Below are 19,672 nucleotides of genomic sequence, written 5' to 3'. Positions count from 1 at the left end.
TGAGTGGTATGTGTTTTAGATAGCATTTTCGACTTGATCAATAATACAAAATTTAACACAAAGGCAGGTTACACAAAAAGTCTTTCTCCTTCCATCGGTAATTATATTTTAAAAAAGAGGCCTTCAACAGCCCGTTCCGACGATGATTAGAGACAGTGATCAAGTTGAATCTGATTTAAACTTTTTAATTTATTTTTCCGTTCCGTTCCGTTCCGCAAAGTACCAATTGCTCTGAGGAATTGGTATTTAACGGAATCAACGGAAACAGACATCTATAATGTAATAAAAGCAGTATGATAAAAACAAGTCAGACCCTTCTTTTTTGAATGAGTGGTAAGTGTTTTAGATAGCATTTCGACTGGATCAATATTTAAATAAACAGCTGCGCCATGAGCGCATGATACGCCCGTCGTCTTGTGAAAAAAACATTTTAATGTAAGTGTGGTTCTACCCACACATCAACCTATCTTAGAATGAAAATGACCTTTATCTTACACATGAGGAATGTCAGGGAATGAAACTGTACGTGTATTGCTTGGCCGCTCAAGTCCTCTTGATTTATAACGGATTAAGAAACAAATTGAAAACATGTAAGATTATTTGCAAAAGTAATTGCATACATTTAATTCACTGTCCGTGTCACTGCTAGTCATGATAGCCCTACGATACAAACATTTCACTTGATTTTTTCGGGACAAACTAACATGTAAATCAAAGAATTTCAAAGAAAACGTTGTCGGATAAGTCCGAAAATTAATAAGTGCGCTTAGACTAAGAATGTTTTAAGGGTTTTATCAAACGAAGTTATGGGAAAGAAAAGAACGAAAATAGAATGCTTTTTGATACACTCTTAAAAGGACCCTTAATGCATTCTTTGTGTAATCGTAAACTATGACTTACGAAGACTTTAAGAGAAGTTTCTTGTTACCGCGGGCCCCTGTATCATGAAAACCTATCTTAAGTTTCATTTAAGAGAAAACGCTTTACAAGAAGATTACGATGGTGATAAGAGAGTATCTGCAATCCCCTCGTGGGTTATCTTAACAATTTAACGGCTATCTTAGTATACACTTACGATAACTAGTTAAGATAGCCCTATTATCGACTTCGAAGTAACCGTCTTTGATTTCTAAGAGAATATTAGTATTTGCGGCAAAATCGGTATTAAAACTAAAGTCGTCTACTGTATGTGTTTAAAAGAATGCTAAAAATATACTATGATTCGTTTTTTGTTGCAGACTCTACATCCACTGTCAAGTAAAGCCCTGTTTAATGCTCCTTTCTGGCATAGATAATAAACGAATATTCAAGTTAATAAATTCTATTCTTCAAAAACACATCTACATGGAATGGTAACAATAAATCAAGAGAACAAATCAACTAACATATCATACAAATACGGAATGCAATCCGCAATACGAAAAACCCCATAACTGGTTAAGGCGAGATAACTCTCTTAAAAGGATGTTATCTTTACCAAACGTCTTGACCATACCAAACTGACATATAACACCTGTTCATTGATAATTTGTATTATTCTATGTATTTTTTGTGATTTTGTCCCATGTACATTTTACTTCATAACTCTTTATTAACATACTGTTTGTAGATTTTTTTTACTGATATGTAATAATACGTATCAGTATTACCACCGTAGGTATAGTGTCCGGTTGAGATCGGGTTTTTTCGAGAGCGTCCAGTTTTTTTCGAGAGATTATGACTAAAAATGTAAACAAACAGACATGTTTTCCTGTAACACGTAAAATAAATGCTTAAACTAAATTTACAAGATCAAACAAGTTAAGTAAGTATTTGTGATGAAAGGATGTTGCCAACCATACATACTTTGCAGTTAAAAAAGTTTGATTTGGCCTAATAATGCTTTTATGCCAAAATATAGAAAAAAGCAATTTCTATACACATACCAATGCAAATTTCAAAGAGCATGCACACATGATGTCTTTATATCCTTACATTTACATATGCTATAACAAAAGTTTTAGTTATTGTAATTAAAAGGCAATTTTAAGGGTATATTCATTTCCATCTGTTCAAGTTTTTTCGAGAGCAGTTCGGGTTTTTTCGAGAACAGTTCAGGTTTTTTCGAGAGATAAACCAATTTCTTACGGTTTAAAATGTGCTATTTAAGTACATTTGAGTTTAAAAACGAATGAAAAGTAATCGGTTCTTTCAAAGTTTATAACTAATGCATTACAGCAGTTTGATAATGTTGCATAAGCACATACATTTCATAAAAAAAACATAATTTATTTCTATATATTGTTGTATTGCATTATGAATTGCATGGACACCGGTATGCTTTATACCTATATTATTTGGATTAATCAAATCTACCTATGTCTATAGAAAAAAATGTTCACATCATGCATGATCACTGTATTCAAAGGACACTGGTTAACGTATGGTTAGATCAATCAAACATATTGCCATCCATGTTATTGAAATGACGGAACTAAGCTAGTGTACTGACTCGTCCGTAATTATTTCATGATGTTTCCGAAAGTTGACTTACATTTACTATCTTCTTTGTTACTTTCCCCTCTTTTGTAATTTCCCCTTATTTACATGCTCACGTTGATGATTCAGCATCATTTATTGATATATCTGCCAGATTCCGGCACAGTGTACGTTTATAGCATATTGACAATTTAAAGAACTGTTTATTGTAAACATATATAACATGTATTGTGTTTTGATGACGTATAAAACGTTGGATAAATGACAATGATGACAAATATGCCACTTCACCAGATTATTTGTTTTATTGTTTCACAACCGTTTGTTATTACTTGTAAACACACAGATACAACATTTACACTATAAAAATGTTCTATAAACATTCAAATACCCTTTTTGGTAATTTTTGTATGATTCATAGCACCCCCCTCATTTCGTTATTTTTAAAGTATGGAAAGCAATTCGTGTCATAATTTGCATACATAATGTTTGATACTTGTCGAGTTTTCAACACATTAAAAGCTGAACACACCAGTTTTGACTCACAGTTATGTTACAAACTTGATATATTGTTAATACTTGTATTTTTTATGTGAATGTATGGAACACAATTAGTGTCATAGCCAACTTTGTATTTTTGTATGTTTTGGCAAATCTTTTTGATTGATAGGTTTTATATTGAGTTTTTATTTGTTCTTTCAGCTTTTTACCGTTTGATGTTCACGTTTAGTTTGGAGTTATACTTACCTGTCATCATTTGTAATCATTCATTGAACACCAGCATACCTTTGTTATTCATGCTACATTGTGTTAATAGAGTGGATTATATGACAATAAATAAAACGGTTATCTTTAATGAAGTCCATTATTTAATGCCCGCAAAGAATAGATGGGAGTCATTACAGCTAGCATGCTGATGTCCAGATAAACATATTGCATAGATCCAAATATACGTATATCGATATGGAATTTATGTGATTTAAAAAATCTACATTTTAGAGTGCCATGGATTTTAAGCTGAAACTATTCGTAATTTGAACAATCGTTTTGTGGGCACGGTCAAATTTGATTGATATTTAAGTACGCATTGCTTTTGCGCCAATTCTTAAAAGTTGTAGTTTTTCATTTGCGCCAAAAAATAAATATTGCTTCTGCGCCATTGTGCAGGTAAACTAATTAAAAAGTGAAAATATAGAAAATTTAAACAATATCTACGGACACACCAGCTGTCATCAGGAGATAGGAGAAAAAAAACAGATTCAGTGGCGGATCCAGGGGGGGGGGGGTTCCGGGGGTGCGCACCCCCCCTTTATTTTTGCCGATCAATGCATTTGTATCGGGACATATGTTTTGCACCCCCCCCCCCCTTTGCCCTGGGTTACCTGGGTTAGCACCCCCTCTTTCGAAAATTCCTGCATCCGCCCCTGCAGATTAAATACGGAATGCACCTCTAGAACCGAAATTTCCCGCTGATATTATAGTAAGACCTTTGCCTATAGGTTTTGTAACAGAACAGACTTTTAGTTTTTATAAATACTTTGATTAACAGCAGTTATTATTGTGGTTTTATGACTTTTAAGGAGTTACCATTTTTTATAGTGCTTTGATAAATCCGAAAATGTTTTAACAATTTGCAAACATTTTTTTATTATAGTGTAAACCAGTGTTTAGTGCTCATATTTTTATGAAGATATATTTTAAACATATGTTTTAATATTTATGAGACCTTGTTTCTAATAAAAAATGGAGAATGGAAATGGGGATCACTGTTTCTTATCATCTTCGGAAGGCCCCTTTTTTAATTTATAATTACCAATGGAAGTAGAAAGACCTTTTGTCTAACCTGTCTTTGTGTTATTTTTTATACGTCCGTCAATTTTGACGGGACGTATTATGGTATACAAATGTCCAGTGTCCGTCCGTCCGTCCGTCCGTCCGTCTGTCCGTCTGTCTGGTGTAAACATGTCGCACCGTAACTTGAGAACGACTTATCCAAATTTTTTGAAACTTAACATAGTTGTTTCTTATGATGGTCAAATGATCTGTATACTTTTTTGTGAAAATAAGATTACAACTTTTTGAGTTATGGCACTTTGTAACTAAAACAGGGGTGTGTTTTTTTCACATGTCGCACCGCATCTCAAAAACGATTCTTGATTATGGCTTAAAACTTCAAAGGCTTCTTAGTTATATTAATCTTAATATATCTGTATACTTTTTGGTGATGATTCAAAATGTCATTTTTGAGTTATTGAGTATTTTGTAAAAAAAAAGGGGGGGTTTACATGTCGCACCATATCTCAAAAACGATTTATGATTATTGCTTAAAACTTTACACACTTCTTTGTTATATTAATCTAAAGATCTGTATACTTTTTGGTGATGATTCATTTTTATATTTTCGAGTTATTGAGATTTTGTAAAAAAAGAGGTTTTTTTTCACATGTTGCGCTGTATCTCTATTGCTTAAAACTTAACAGGCTAATGTTGCGTCGGGTTTCCAAATACATCTTGTACAATCTTCCTATTGAGCGGGAATAAGGAATGAGTCAGGATATACTAAGCATGACATCCTGTACAACCCTGTGTTATTCAAAAAAGATTTATGTTTTTTCACAAGACGACGGGCGTATCATGCGCTCATGGCGCAGCTGTTTATTTAAATATTGATCCAGTCGAAATGCTATATCATACTGCTTTTTATTAAATTATAGATGTCTGTTTCCGTTGATTCCGTTAAATACCAATTCCTCAGAGCAATTGGTACTTTGCGGAACGGAACGGAACGGAAAAATAAATTAAAAAGTTTAAATCAGATTCAACTTGATCACTGTCTCTAATCATCGTCGGAACGGGCTGTTAAAGGCCTCTTTTTTAAAATATAATTACCGATGGAAGGAGAAAGACTTTTTGTGTAACCTGCCTTTGTGTTAAATTTTGTATTATTGATCAAGTCGAAAATGCTATCTAAAACACATACCACTCATGCAAAAAGAGGTGTCAGACAATTTTTGTTATCATACTGCTTTAATTACATTAAAGATGTCTGTTTCCGTTTTTTCCGTTAAATACCAATTCCTCAGAGCAATTGGTACTTTGCGGAACGGAACGGAACGGAAAAAAAAATTAAAAAGTTTAAATCAGATTCAACTTGATCACTGTCTCTAATCATCGTCGGAACGGGCTGTTGAAGGCCTCTTTTTTAAAATATAATTACCGATGGAAGGAGAAAGACTTTTTGTGTAACCTGCCTTTGTGTTAAATTTTGTATTATTGATCAAGTCGAAAATGCTATCTAAAACACATACCACTCATGCAAAAAGAGGTGTCAGACAATTTTTGTTATCATACTGCTTTAATTACATTAAAGATGTCTGTTTCCGTTTTTTCCGTTAAATACCAATTCCTCAGAGCAATTGGTACTTTGCGGAACGGAACGGAACGGAAAAATAAATTAAAAAGTTTAAATCAGATTCAACTTGATCACTGTCTCTAATCATCGTCGGAACGGGCTGTTGAAGGCCTCTTTTTTAAAATATAATTACCGATGGAAGGAGAAAGACTTTTTGTGTAACCTGCCTTTGTGTTAAATTTTGTATTATTGATCAAGTCGAAAATGCTATCTAAAACACATACCACTCATGCAAAAAGAGGTGTCAGACAATTTTTGTTATCATACTGCTTTTATTACATTAAAGATGTCTGTTTCCGTTTTTTCCGTTAAATACCAATTCCTCAGAGCAATTGGTACTTTGCGGAACGGAACGGAACGGAAAAATAAATTAAAAAGTTTAAATCAGATTCAACTTGATCACTGTCTCTAATCATCGTCGGAACGGGCTGTTGAAGGCCTCTTTTTAAAATATAATTACCGATGGAAGGAGAAAGACTTTTTGTGTAACCTGCCTTTGTGTTAAATTTTGTATTATTGATCAAGTCGAAAATGCTATCTAAAACACATACCACTCATGCAAAAAGAGGTGTCAGACAATTTTTGTTATCATACTGCTTTAATTACATTAAAGATGTCTGTTTCCGTTTTTTCCGTTAAATACCAATTCCTCAGAGCAATTGGTACTTTGCGGAACGGAACGGAACGGAAAAATAAATTAAAAAGTTTAAATCAGATTCAACTTGATCACTGTCTCTAATCATCGTCGGAACGGGCTGTTGAAGGCCTCTTTTTTAAAATATAATTACCGATGGAAGGAGAAAGACTTTTTGTGTAACCTGCCTCTGTGTTAAATTTTTTATTATTGATCAAGTCGAAAATGCTATCTAAAACACATACCACTCATGCAAAAAGAGTGTCAGACAATTTTTGTTATCATACTGCTTTTATTACATTAAAGATGTCTGTTTCCGTTTTTTCCGTTAAATACCAATTCCTCAGAGCAATTGGTACTTTGCGGAACGGAACGGAACGGAAAAATAAATTAAAAAGTTTAAATCAGATTCAACTTGATCACTGTCTCTAATCATCGTCGGAACGGGCTGTTGAAGGCCTCTTTTTTAAAATATAATTACCGATGGAAGGAGAAAGACTTTTTGTGTAACCTGCCTTTGTGTTAAATTTTGTATTATTGATCAAGTCGAAAATGCTATCTAAAACACATACCACTCATGCAAAAAGAGGTGTCAGACAATTTTTGTTATCATACTGCTTTAATTACATTAAAGATGTCTGTTTCCGTTTTTTCCGTTAAATACCAATTCCTCAGAGCAATTGGTACTTTGCGGAACGGAACGGAACGGAAAAATAAATTAAAAAGTTTAAATCAGATTCAACTTGATCACTGTCTCTAATCATCGTCGGAACGGGCTGTTGAAGGCCTCTTTTTTAAAATATAATTACCGATGGAAGGAGAAAGACTTTTTGTGTAACCTGCCTTTGTGTTAAATTTTGTATTATTGATCAAGTCGAAAATGCTATCTAAAACACATACCACTCATGCAAAAAGAGGTGTCAGACAATTTTTGTTATCATACTGCTTTAATTACATTAAAGATGTCTGTTTCCGTTTTTTCCGTTAAATACCAATTCCTCAGAGCAATTGGTACTTTGCGGAACGGAACGGAACGGAAAAATAAATTAAAAAGTTTAAATCAGATTCAACTTGATCACTGTCTCTAATCATCGTCGGAACGGGCTGTTGAAGGCCTCTTTTTTAAAATATAATTACCGATGGAAGGAGAAAGACTTTTTGTGTAACCTGCCTCTGTGTTAAATTTTTTATTATTGATCAAGTCGAAAATGCTATCTAAAACACATACCACTCATGCAAAAAGAGTGTCAGACAATTTTTGTTATCATACTGCTTTTATTACATTAAAGATGTCTGTTTCCGTTTTTTCCGTTAAATACCAATTCCTCAGAGCAATTGGTACTTTGCGGAACGGAACGGAACGGAAAAATAAATTAAAAAGTTTAAATCAGATTCAACTTGATCACTGTCTCTAATCATCGTCGGAACGGGCTGTTGAAGGCCTCTTTTTTAAAATATAATTACCGATGGAAGGAGAAAGACTTTTTGTGTAACCTGCCTTTGTGTTAAATTTTGTATTATTGATCAAGTCGAAAATGCTATCTAAAACACATACCACTCATGCAAAAAGAGGTGTCAGACAATTTTTGTTATCATACTGCTTTAATTACATTAAAGATGTCTGTTTCCGTTTTTTTCCGTTAAATACCAATTCCTCAGAGCAATTGGTACTTTGCGGAACGGAACGGAACGGAAAAATAAATTAAAAAGTTTAAATCAGATTCAACTTGATCACTGTCTCTAATCATCGTCGGAACGGGCTGTTGAAGGCCTCTTTTTAAAATATAATTACCGATGGAAGGAGAAAGACTTTTTGTGTAACCTGCCTTTGTGTTAAATTTTGTATTATTGATCAAGTCGAAAATGCTATCTAAAACACATACCACTCATGCAAAAAGAGGTGTCAGACAATTTTTGTTATCATACTGCTTTAATTACATTAAAGATGTCTGTTTCCGTTTTTTCCGTTAAATACCAATTCCTCAGAGCAATTGGTACTTTGCGGAACGGAACGGAACGGAAAAATAAATTAAAAAGTTTAAATCAGATTCAACTTGATCACTGTCTCTAATCATCGTCGGAACGGGCTGTTGAAGGCCTCTTTTTTAAAATATAATTACCGATGGAAGGAGAAAGACTTTTTGTGTAACCTGCCTCTGTGTTAAATTTTTTATTATTGATCAAGTCGAAAATGCTATCTAAAACACATACCACTCATGCAAAAAGAGTGTCAGACAATTTTTGTTATCATACTGCTTTTATTACATTAAAGATGTCTGTTTCCGTTTTTTCCGTTAAATACCAATTCCTCAGAGCAATTGGTACTTTGCGGAACGGAACGGAACGGAAAAATAAATTAAAAAGTTTAAATCAGATTCAACTTGATCACTGTCTCTAATCATCGTCGGAACGGGCTGTTGAAGGCCTCTTTTTTAAAATATAATTACCGATGGAAGGAGAAAGACTTTTTGTGTAACCTGCCTTTGTGTTAAATTTTGTATTATTGATCAAGTCGAAAATGCTATCTAAAACACATACCACTCATGCAAAAAGAGGTGTCAGACAATTTTTGTTATCATACAGCTTTAATTACATTAAAGATGTCTGTTTCCGTTTTTTCCGTTAAATACCAATTCCTCAGAGCAATTGGTACTTTGCGGAACGGAACGGAACGGAAAAATAAATTAATAAGTTTAAATCAGATTCAACTTGATCACTGTCTCTAATCATCGTCGGAACGGGCTGTTGAAGGCCTCTTTTTTTAAAATATAATTACCGATGGAAGGCGAAAGACTTTTTGTGTAACCTGCCTTTGTGTTAAATTTATTATTATTGATCAAGTCGAAAATGCTATCTAAAACACATACCACTCATGCAAAAAGAGGTGTCAGACAATTTTTGTTATCATACAGCTTTAATTACATTAAAGATGTCTGTTTCCGTTTTTTCCGTTAAATACCAATTCCTCAGAGCAATTGGTACTTTGCGGAACGGAACGGAACGGAAAAATAAATTAATAAGTTTAAATCAGATTCAACTTGATCACTGTCTCTAATCAAGGACGACGTGAGGTCAGTCTAGATATCATAATGCATGACTTGCAAATGCGTTAATTTCATGATAATTTATCAGGACAATCCGACATATTCATCTACAGAGTATTTCCCGATGTTATACATTATTACACATTTCACCTGTGAAGATGAGATTTAGTATACATTTGTGTTATTTGTATATGGAAAACCCGTAAAACACAGAAATTTTAAAGTTTGTTTTGTTTTAAAGATTTTTCGAAATTTTGATAAATGCCCCCTTTGGATACCTTAAATGAAATTCTTTTCCGTTCCGTTCCGTTCCGTTCCGTTCCGTAAAGTACCAATAGCCCATATATATAGAGGAAAACTTTCATGTACAGTATTCAACCATAGGGAGACAGTCTTGGAGACACATATTATTATATAATATATCAAGCTCTAAAAACTTATGATTCAATGTATAACAGAAGCTATCTGAAATCTGCCATCACAACCAACATTATGTACATGTATCTCACTTGAGGGAAGTACCCCTTCATATTTTATAAATTATATAACACTTGAAGTTTGACACTACATATGTTGTAACAGTGCAACGACATACTATACAATAAAGTTCAAGGTTTGTTTCCAGTGATTCTTAAAAACAAATCTTAAGTAGGGAAAACTAAGAAATATTTATTTCTTGATAAAAATATTGGACTAGACACAAGGACATAGTCTATAGACAAAAATGTGGAACATAAAAAATGTTCTTAAATGCTGCTCTTGAAAAGAAATAGGATATGTTTTAAAAAATTAAAAAGTTGTTGGTGAAATGTATTTTTTTTAAAGATTTTTAAATATTTATACAAAACCAATTTATTGAAGAAGATTTAACAATAAGCTTTAACTCGTTTTTCCATTGATAGAAGCATTATTGACACAAAGCTTAGGCTTTAGGTTAAAATAATTAAAAACAATTTTGTAAGTTAGGGTTTCAAACTAAATGCAATAGACCAGCTAAGGTTGGTAGCTGGTGTCCTGTTTAATCAATGGAAGGCCTACAGTAATATGCCTGCCTGTCCGATATTATATTTGTCCATCACAAATCCTTTCCGCTTTCTAACTTAAACCCTTGGCCTTAGGTAATAAAACTTGGCATGATTATTCACTACTACTTGAAAGTGTGCCAGGTACAAGGAAGAAATCGAATGACATTTTAAATTCATTGAAAGTCACGGTCAATGTAGTAAACTTTGTTCAACTTGGCCATCCCTGTTCAAATGTACCATTGTTTTAGCTCTTTAGTTTTAAACCTTTTGGAGTTTTTAGATGAGTTATTGGTGCGTCAGAGAATTTCTGCTTTCTGTGGGTTTAAATTAAGCTATATTTAAATCTAATGTTCCATCAGTGTTAACTTGTATAATCAAGCAGGCACCTCTGGACTCTGTCACTACTAACCTATAGTTAATTATTATGATTTGAAATTATTTATTCAGGCAACAGTGGTGATCTTTGTCTTTTTTCAATTTTGAAAATTTCACTGAAACAAACTAATACTCCCTTCCGTTAACCTATGAATATCCTTTTTAGTTTACTACTAATATCAATTAAGTTAAGTTTAATATGTATTTTAAGTTGTTTACATAATCATGTTTAAAATCTATAATTGAAGTATCCTGAGTATTTAGAGAAATAATTAAAAGCTCACTTTTAACAGATTTTATGGGTTGTATTTGATTTAACAAATTAATGTAATTTTTATATACAAGTTTATACTTCATACAATGAAGTTATGAAAAATAACACTGAAGCAAGTTTAATTAGCTTTTACAGAAAGTTTGTCTTGGCTTTTTGTTTAAATATGTTCAATATGACCAAAGAAACATGCTTTGTAACTTTTGTGTAACCAAAGTCTTAAGAAAATAAAAATGAAATATACCTGTACATATAAGAATAAGACGGTGAGGTTCATTTCTTATTAGAATGTCTATATCATCATAGTTCTTTGTTCTATGTGCATTTTTTGCATGAAATATTAAACCTGATTACTATTGTGTATTTACATGTATATACAAGTACGGTACCATGCTCATCTTTTACCCACCTTGCCATGTAGTACTGATCCTTGTTGCGTTTTGCAGTTAGGTTACAAATGCCAACAAATTATCAAATTATTAACAAATCTTAATTTATTTGATAAATCTAAACATGTATATAAATTATTATAATTGCGATACCCACCCTGTCTCATTATTTGCAATAATACAAACCTCACAATAATTTCTGAATTTACAGTCTAGTACAAACTAAATCAGCCTAGCAAAATGTAAATTAAATATTATCAAGCAAAAAATGAACAGCCAGAAATAATGTAATAAAAAGGGAAATAATCCATGCCTATTTCGTTCAAATTGTTTGTACTTTGGACTTTATTATTGTTGTTTAATGTTTAAAACAATGTTTGATATTACATGATGCTCCTCATGTGAGCCAATTAAGTGGAAAAATTTACATTATCTTCTTCTGCCTTTGCAAATTAAAATTTTATCAATTTTACACTGCTCTAATCAGGTAACTTAGTTATTCAACTAAATAGCATGCGTTTATAATTATGTATTTAGTTTGTCTGTAAATAAAATTACAAAAGTCTGAAAATTTAAGAGTTTGATTAAACACTCCTATGCTGACATGAGCCATATATATTTTGGCAAATAAGATGACAGTTTTTTTCCTTGAAATATTTATTAGAATATTTAAGGTAATTCTATATAATCTAAAAGTACTCAAAGAGAGACAACTCATGTGGATTAAGTCTGAATTCAATATGTATTTCCCCCCATTTGTAAGGAGTGCAAAACCCATTTAAAAACTATTTTTTTCATCAAATTTTCATGTCGTTGCAGTTAAAAAAAAATTAGTTATGTTTTTATCGTCTACTTATATTCCTCTAGACTTTAGACAACCAACAATTAATCTACATATCAGTGGCGGATCCAGAACTTTTCCTAAGGGGGGCCCGCTGACTGACCTAAGGGGGGCCCGCTCTAGTCATGCTTCAATGATACCCTATATAATCAACCAAATTTTTCCCACGAAAGGGGGGAACGGGCCCCCCCAGGTCCCCCCCTGGATCCGCCTATGCATATATTGTGCTGATTTTGAGTTAAGGTGCATCCAGTTGTCATATAATTGTTATCAAAAGTACATATAAACAACTTGAAATTAATTATTGATGAATTCATAAGTTTTTGTGATATGAAATTTTTAAGTGAGTTTTTGTCAGTATTCGTTTCTGCTGAATTTATATAAAAAAACTTGTATTTGACCCACAAGTTCCAGACCTGTTTACCCCTCATGATGTCTCTCAGTAGAATTGTCAGTAGTTTTGCAATGTTGTCAGTAATACTCTCGTTGAGTGCCGCGAAGCGGCACGAACCATCTAGGGGGGTTTGGGGGCATGCCCCCCCAAGAAATTTTTGAAAAATTAGATGCAATTTCCTGCATTCTGACAGTATCTGCAGTCTTATTCAGATATTTTTTGCAACAGTTTATAACCTAAAATTTGCATGATTTGAAAAAAAGTTGAGCTTAAGTTTTGAATAAGTCAATACATGCAAATCTGGTATTCACTGTGTACTGCGAAACAAGATATGTACATTTAAAATCTCATTTTAAGTGTTTTATTTCAGTTTTAACAGAGAAAAGACAATTTGAATTAAGAAACATCCTTTAATTGAATAAAACAAAAAGTAATGTGATATCTTCACAAGTAGCATATACATTTGTAAAATCATAAACAATGAAACACAACCAAATAAAATATGTGATATACCAATGGATTTTGATTTCTCTATTCAACATACATGTATGTAAAAATTTGACTTTGATACATTACCATGAATGATAAGCAAAAAAGAAGTATTACTAAATAAAAACAAGATACTGTACACCTTCTTAATCTATAGATTTTATCATTTATGGGGCATAAGTTGACTTCCTACCAACCTTTTATAAAATCTTACTTGTGTTGGGAGGACACATACATGTATCAACTATACTTTAGTTTAATGAGTTTGGTTTTACATAAATGTGGATACATGATACAATTGATAATAGCATGTTATGAGTTTATAAAACATTTAAAAAATATTCATACTATTGGTCATATTTAACATTTACTAACACAATAAAATTAAATTAAAAAAGTAATTCAAGTTCAACATGTAAATGTATGTACTGAAGTTAACTTTCAATTATCACAGTAAAATAAAATGTAAAATAAATGATAAAAAAAACAAAATAAAAAACAAAAACTGGGACAACTACATTTGTACATATACATTTTATCACAGAACAGAGCATCAATGAAAAAAATAAAATTAAAAAAAACCATCAAACACATTGGGACTAGTAGTACTAAGTACATGTGCATTTTATCACAGAAAAAATTATAACCATTATAAATGTGACTAGATGAAATCTGTTACTCAATTGAAATGAATAAAACATAAAAACATAAAAAAAAAAACCAATGACAATGCAGCAAACATGTCAAAATGGAATTGTGTATTTTACATTTTTCATATGAGTATGAAAGTATAACAATATTGTATTCCCATTTTGCCCATACAGCAGATTTATATCCTATCAGACATTTGCAGTATATGTATCTACATGTACATGTGATTTAAAGTGTAACTGTACACATACAAGGAAAATCTAGGCATAGGTGAATGTATAGCAGTTAAGAATTTAGGTGATTGTAGTAGGCACTTTTGAGTCTATCCAGGGTTGCATTACTATGTTTCCTTGCATTATCACATGGATTTCCTGGTTTTGATTTGTTAACTAGCAATGCCTCCAAAGTTTGGTCCCCTAAAGATGCTCTTTGGTCAGTTCTGTTTTTCCTCACAACAGAAAATACCCTTTCACAATGTGCACTGCTGTGTGGAATGCACAAAATCCCAAGACAAAATTGGGCTAAATGGTTGAACATCAGGTTTCCACCTGTATCTTTTATTTGTCCAATGGCATTCCATTTTTCATCCACTCTGTCAAATGCTTCCAGTTCTGTTGCTAGATCTTGTGTTTGATACAAGACAAATTGTTCAGTTAATGTATCCATTGTAGCCCCATCTGGTATGAGCACAGGGAACCTTTTAGCAAAGAATTCAATGGATGACTGTTTAGCAGTAGATTGCTTGTCTGTATCTGCTATTTCTGCATGTATAAGCACAGGATCATTCAAGGGAAGTTTTGTCATAATGTAATTACAAGCATTGATGAAGTACTGTCGTGCAGCTTTGTAGAATTCTACAATGCGGTGGTCCCGAAGATGGTTCTTTTCCTTGTCCCTTATGAAATCCTTTGCAGCATTACCAATAACCAACTCACTGTCAACCTTTTGGTTGTATCCAAGTGTATATTGAACTTCGTCTACAGACTTGCCAACCATAGCTGCAGGTTTAACAAAACGTGACAAGAGATTACGCATTACAGAATGTAAGGCACCTCTGACCTTATGAATCTGAGGATCTTCAGCTTGAAGATTTTTTAAGACTTCATCATACAACTTAACTGTATAGCTTAGAAATATAGCATATAGTTTGTTTGTTGGTGACTTTATAAATGTAAATATAGTCTCCACTTTAACTTCTGCATAAGATGGCTCAGCTTTCTGAGGGATCCCTTCTTTGTTTTGTTCTTTACTTCCGACTGATTTTGTGTTTGTACCTGCAAAAGGTTAAAATGAAATTTATTTTATAAGGAGTCAATATCAACAAATCAAGTACAAATAAAAAAATAATAACTAATGTAAAAAAAAACTATCATAAGACCAGATTGATTCCACAAAACAAAATGTATCCCCTCTGTTTGGTTTACAGAGTTATCTCCCATATGCAAGAGTTGTCTTTTATTATAGTAGGTGTCTTGTATTGATGAGTTTTATTTTTTTTAGTAAATTTGGAAGATCCTGTAGTCTCTTTATTAAAGATATGTGTAAAGTTACTATTTCAATATAACAAATTTTCTCTTGACTCTACTATGGGCGATGAAACAATATTTGTAGTAAAATAACTTTTACTGCAATGAAGTTTTTTTTACCTTTTTTACTACTTGTGGTTGTACTTTTATTTTTAGACTGATCTTTTGTGTCCTTTGTTTTCTTTGCTTCTTTCTTCTTTTCAAGTGAATCATGTTCCTTCTTGAAGTAGTCCTTCAGAGCATCCCAATTTACAAGCATTCTATCAAGGCACCTTCCAATACTGAGCCATCTTACTGATACATGTTTGAGCATTCTTTTTTGTTCCAAATTGAAGAGGTCCTGAGAGCCTTTGAAATTCATCTTCCGAGTATCACTTTTGTTAAAAAAGTAGTATATATCAATCAATACATCGTCTATAGCTGGTAAAGCACCTGCAGCCTTCTTGGCTGCTATGTGTATTAAATGTAGCACACACCCAGACATGAAAACACTGGGTTGCTTGTCTTTAACAAATTTGAAGACGCCTTTGTTACACCCTGTCATGACACTGGCATTGTCAGAACCTAATGCTAAGCAGTTATCCCAACTAATGTTTCTGTCAGAAAGGTCCTTATTCATTATGTTGAAAATGTTTTCACCTGATGCTGACTCAGTGCACACAGGTATAGACAAAAGTTCTGAGTTCACCAATCCTGTCCCAGGATCTCTTGTACGAACTACCAAGGGGTATTGTTTACTTGTTATATCATTGGACCCATCGGTACTTATGCTGAAGGGGGCTGACTGTAGTCTGTCACTCAATGTTTTTTGATTTATTTTTGACAGATCAAGAAGAATTGCTGTTGCTTTATTCCTTGCACACTTCATATCTGAAAGTAAAAGTAAAAATCCTTAAATAAAATTCACACAATATTCAAACAATGTCCATATATGTCCTAGGAAAAAAGATTCAAGTTGTGTTATAGTTCACATGATTAGTGTGACTTTACAAGGCTGACTGAAACTGTATATTTTTAATATATAGTATTTATTCGAGTTAAGATTGTGTGATTGAATCTGCACACCCTGGTCAAAATTCCCCATGGCGACAGAGATTTTGAACTATGAGCCACTGGCATGACATTTTCCTATTCGACATGTAAATTGCTTGATTTTGTGGAGGATCTCATCAAATTCTGCCAGACAAATAGGCACACAGGCACATAGGCAGGTCTGGAATATTTCATTTCAAAACACTACAGTACAGAATCTCCTTCTACCTCCCTCCCCCACTAAAACCCAAGTCCAACCCTAAAAAAAATTTCGGCATCACCCCTCCTAGGATTTTAACATTTCATTACCCCCTCCCTAAATGCCCAGGCCAATAAAGTTGGGTTTCGTAAGAAAGAAAATAAGAGACATGTGGGACAGATCCATTTATAAGATATGGATCATTCACATCTCCTGCCTACACATAGAAAATAGAATAAAAACTTACCTCCTGCGATTTTGGAATCGGGAAACATCAGTTTAAATGCTTTGTTGAATGTATCGGCAGATGACAGGGGTAGGTTTAGTTCTGCTATCAACTCGCACATCATAACCTCTGCTTTAGTGGTGGCACGTTGCCGGTTCAGTTCAACATCATTAAATTTCATAAAGCTGGTCATAGTCGAGTATGACTCTTTCAGCTGAGACAGATCCTTGTGTTGTTTGCCTTTCACATGTCGTAGACAGTCATTTTTTCCTGCATGTCCGCAGCTAAAATCAGAATTGCATACTGTGCAATAGACCATACACTCTCCTTTCTTGGATGGCCGGAGGCAAGGCCAGAGAGTTGTATACGAGTCTTTGTACTTTTGAAGGCATTTCCTTTTCTTAGGCGCTTGGTCTTGTTCAGAACTTTCATTGCCTTTTTTGCGTTTTTGAGGCTGATCCATGCCGACCATGAAATAAACTTGATCGCTATCATTTTGCGCTTGAAAGAGCGGAGATTCCCAGTCAGAAAAGCGCCTTTTAGATACCGATTGCCGTAAACGGAAGCAATTATGATTTTTTTCCGGGTTGGTAGAAAATCCGTACTTTTTCATGACAAATCCGTATTGAGTAATTTTATTAAAAAATCCGTGTAAAATACGGACAATCCGTACAAGTAAACACCTCTGAAGTTTATGAAAATGCATCTGAGGGTCCTTGAAAATTACTTATTTTTATTCAGTGTTTCATACACTTTATTTTCTGCACCTCGAGCTACTGCTCAAACACTCACTTAAAAAAGGAAAGCTATTTTTTTTTAGGAGATTGTGTTTTTTTTTTCAAAACTGTTTCAGATTTTGTCAGGGGTTATTAATAGCCTACTATAATGTGGTAGGTGTTTGTGTTCATTGTTGAGGATTGTTATGTGACCTAAAGTTGTTAACATCCTCAACCTTTTGTCTTTAGTGGATAGTTGTCTTTTTTTTTTATCATAATGCATCTCCTTATTTGTATATTGATTATTCTTGTGTCTTCACTCTTCAATTATGATAAGTTTGAATGCTCAAATATTTAATAATATTTTTTAAACCATCAAACTATCTTTTATTGTCAGAAAATTTAATTAAGTAGTTATTTCCTAATGATTGTTCAATCAATTACAACTGATAATTGAAAGTACATGATGTTTTCCTGTATGGTTTGAAGCTTACAATCTATTATATGTAAATAATTACTCTTGAGGCTGCAAGGCCAAATGTTTTGAAACAAATATGATGTAACCACTTTTATGTAACCACTTTTAGAAACTACAGGCCAAATGTTTTGAAACTTTATATCAGATTTGATGATGGGATATTATCTATAAAGTATAAACATATCATCTTTTAACGATAAACAGCTGATGACAAGCAAGGTGCATATAATGAACATGTTCATCATTATATCTGAAACAACATGGTCAATTTTAAATAAATTTGCAGGAAAGATGTATTATGTATTAAATGTTGTGTTTTTGTTGTGTCATAGTTCTTCTCTTATATTTGATGTGTTTCCCTCAGTTGTAGTTTGTAACCCGAATTTGTTTGAACAGCGGTATACTACTGTTGCCTTTATTTAAATGGTCCTCTATAAAAGATTCTCTTTTGGTTTTTGGTTGTGTTTTGTTTTCTTTCTAAATCTTCTGAAACTACCAGGATAAATTTTTTAAGCTTTACCAGATTGATGATTTGGAAGCTCTCTAAAACAATAATCATTTAATAATGATTGGTTGTCAAACATGGCACCATTGTTGGCTCAAAATTTCATTGAAATCCTTTGGGAAATCATATGTACATAATTTTCTCTAAAACAACATGGTCATATCTTAATCAAACTTGGAAGACATGATTTATGAAATTCTCGTTATTAATTTATTCTGATGGAATCAGTTGGCCAATTTAAAAAACCTTTTTCAGAAAGTAGCAGGCAAAATGATTTGAAAGTTTTGATAATTTGGAGACCCTCTACAAACAATTCAGTTATCATGTAATGCTGTAAAAGCCTAGTATCCTGTCCAAACCATCTCTGTATCTGTCCAAACCATCTCTGTATCTGTCCAAACCATCTCTGTATCTGTGTACTGTAGAGTAGAGAGCCAGGATCCCAGGAGTAATGCTGTTAGCCTGGTATCATGTCCAAACCATCTCTGTATCTGTGTACTGTGGAGTAGAGAGCCAGGATCCCAGGAGTAATGCTGTTAGCCTGGTATCCTGTCCAAACCATCTCTGTATCTGTGTACTGTGGAGTAGAGAGCCAGGATCCCAGGAGTAATGCTGTTAGCCTGGTATCATGTCCAAACCATCTCTTTGTATCTGTCTACTGTGGAGTAGAGAGCCAGGATCCCAGGAGTAATGCTGTTAGCCTGGTATCCTGTCCAAACCATCTCTGTATCTGTGTACTGTGGAGTAGAGAGTCAGGATCACAGGAGTAATGCTGTTAGCCTGGTATCCTGTCCAAACCATCTCTGTATCTGTGTACTGTGGAGTAGAGAGTCAGGATCCCAGGAGTAATGCTGTTAGCCTGGTATCCTGTCCAAACCATCTCTTTGTATCTGTGTACTGTGGAGTAGAGAGCCAGGATCGCAGGAGTAATGCTGTTAGCCTGGTATCCTGTCCAAACCATCTTTGTATCTGTGTACTGTGGAGTAG

General features: G+C 33.4%; 2 protein-coding genes across 5 annotated transcripts in view; one reads left to right on the top strand and one right to left on the bottom strand.

Annotated features, from left to right (window-relative positions):
• The window catches only part of LOC139482064 (SLIT-ROBO Rho GTPase-activating protein 3-like), an 80,088-nt gene that overhangs the window by 12,756 nt on the left and 47,660 nt on the right, over positions 1 to 19,672 (top strand). The gene's annotated exons all lie outside the window — the stretch shown is intronic.
• Positions 13,254 to 17,674, bottom strand: LOC139482045 (zinc finger BED domain-containing protein 5-like). The gene is made up of 3 exons (XM_071265693.1): positions 17,008 to 17,674; positions 15,650 to 16,399; positions 13,254 to 15,277 (listed from the first exon to the last, which is right to left on the bottom strand). The coding sequence occupies exons 1-3, from the start codon at positions 17,597 to 17,599 to the stop codon at positions 14,289 to 14,291; spliced, it is 2,331 nt and encodes a 776-aa protein (XP_071121794.1). The 5' UTR covers positions 17,600 to 17,674; the 3' UTR covers positions 13,254 to 14,288.

The sequence above is a fragment of the Mytilus edulis genome, chromosome 1, assembly GCF_963676685.1.
Source record: "Mytilus edulis chromosome 1, xbMytEdul2.2, whole genome shotgun sequence".
In the NCBI taxonomy this organism is placed as follows: Eukaryota; Metazoa; Mollusca; class Bivalvia; order Mytilida; family Mytilidae; genus Mytilus; species Mytilus edulis.
The sequence above is the reverse complement of the archived record's forward strand: the minus strand, read 5'-3'. Positions and strand labels throughout refer to the sequence as shown.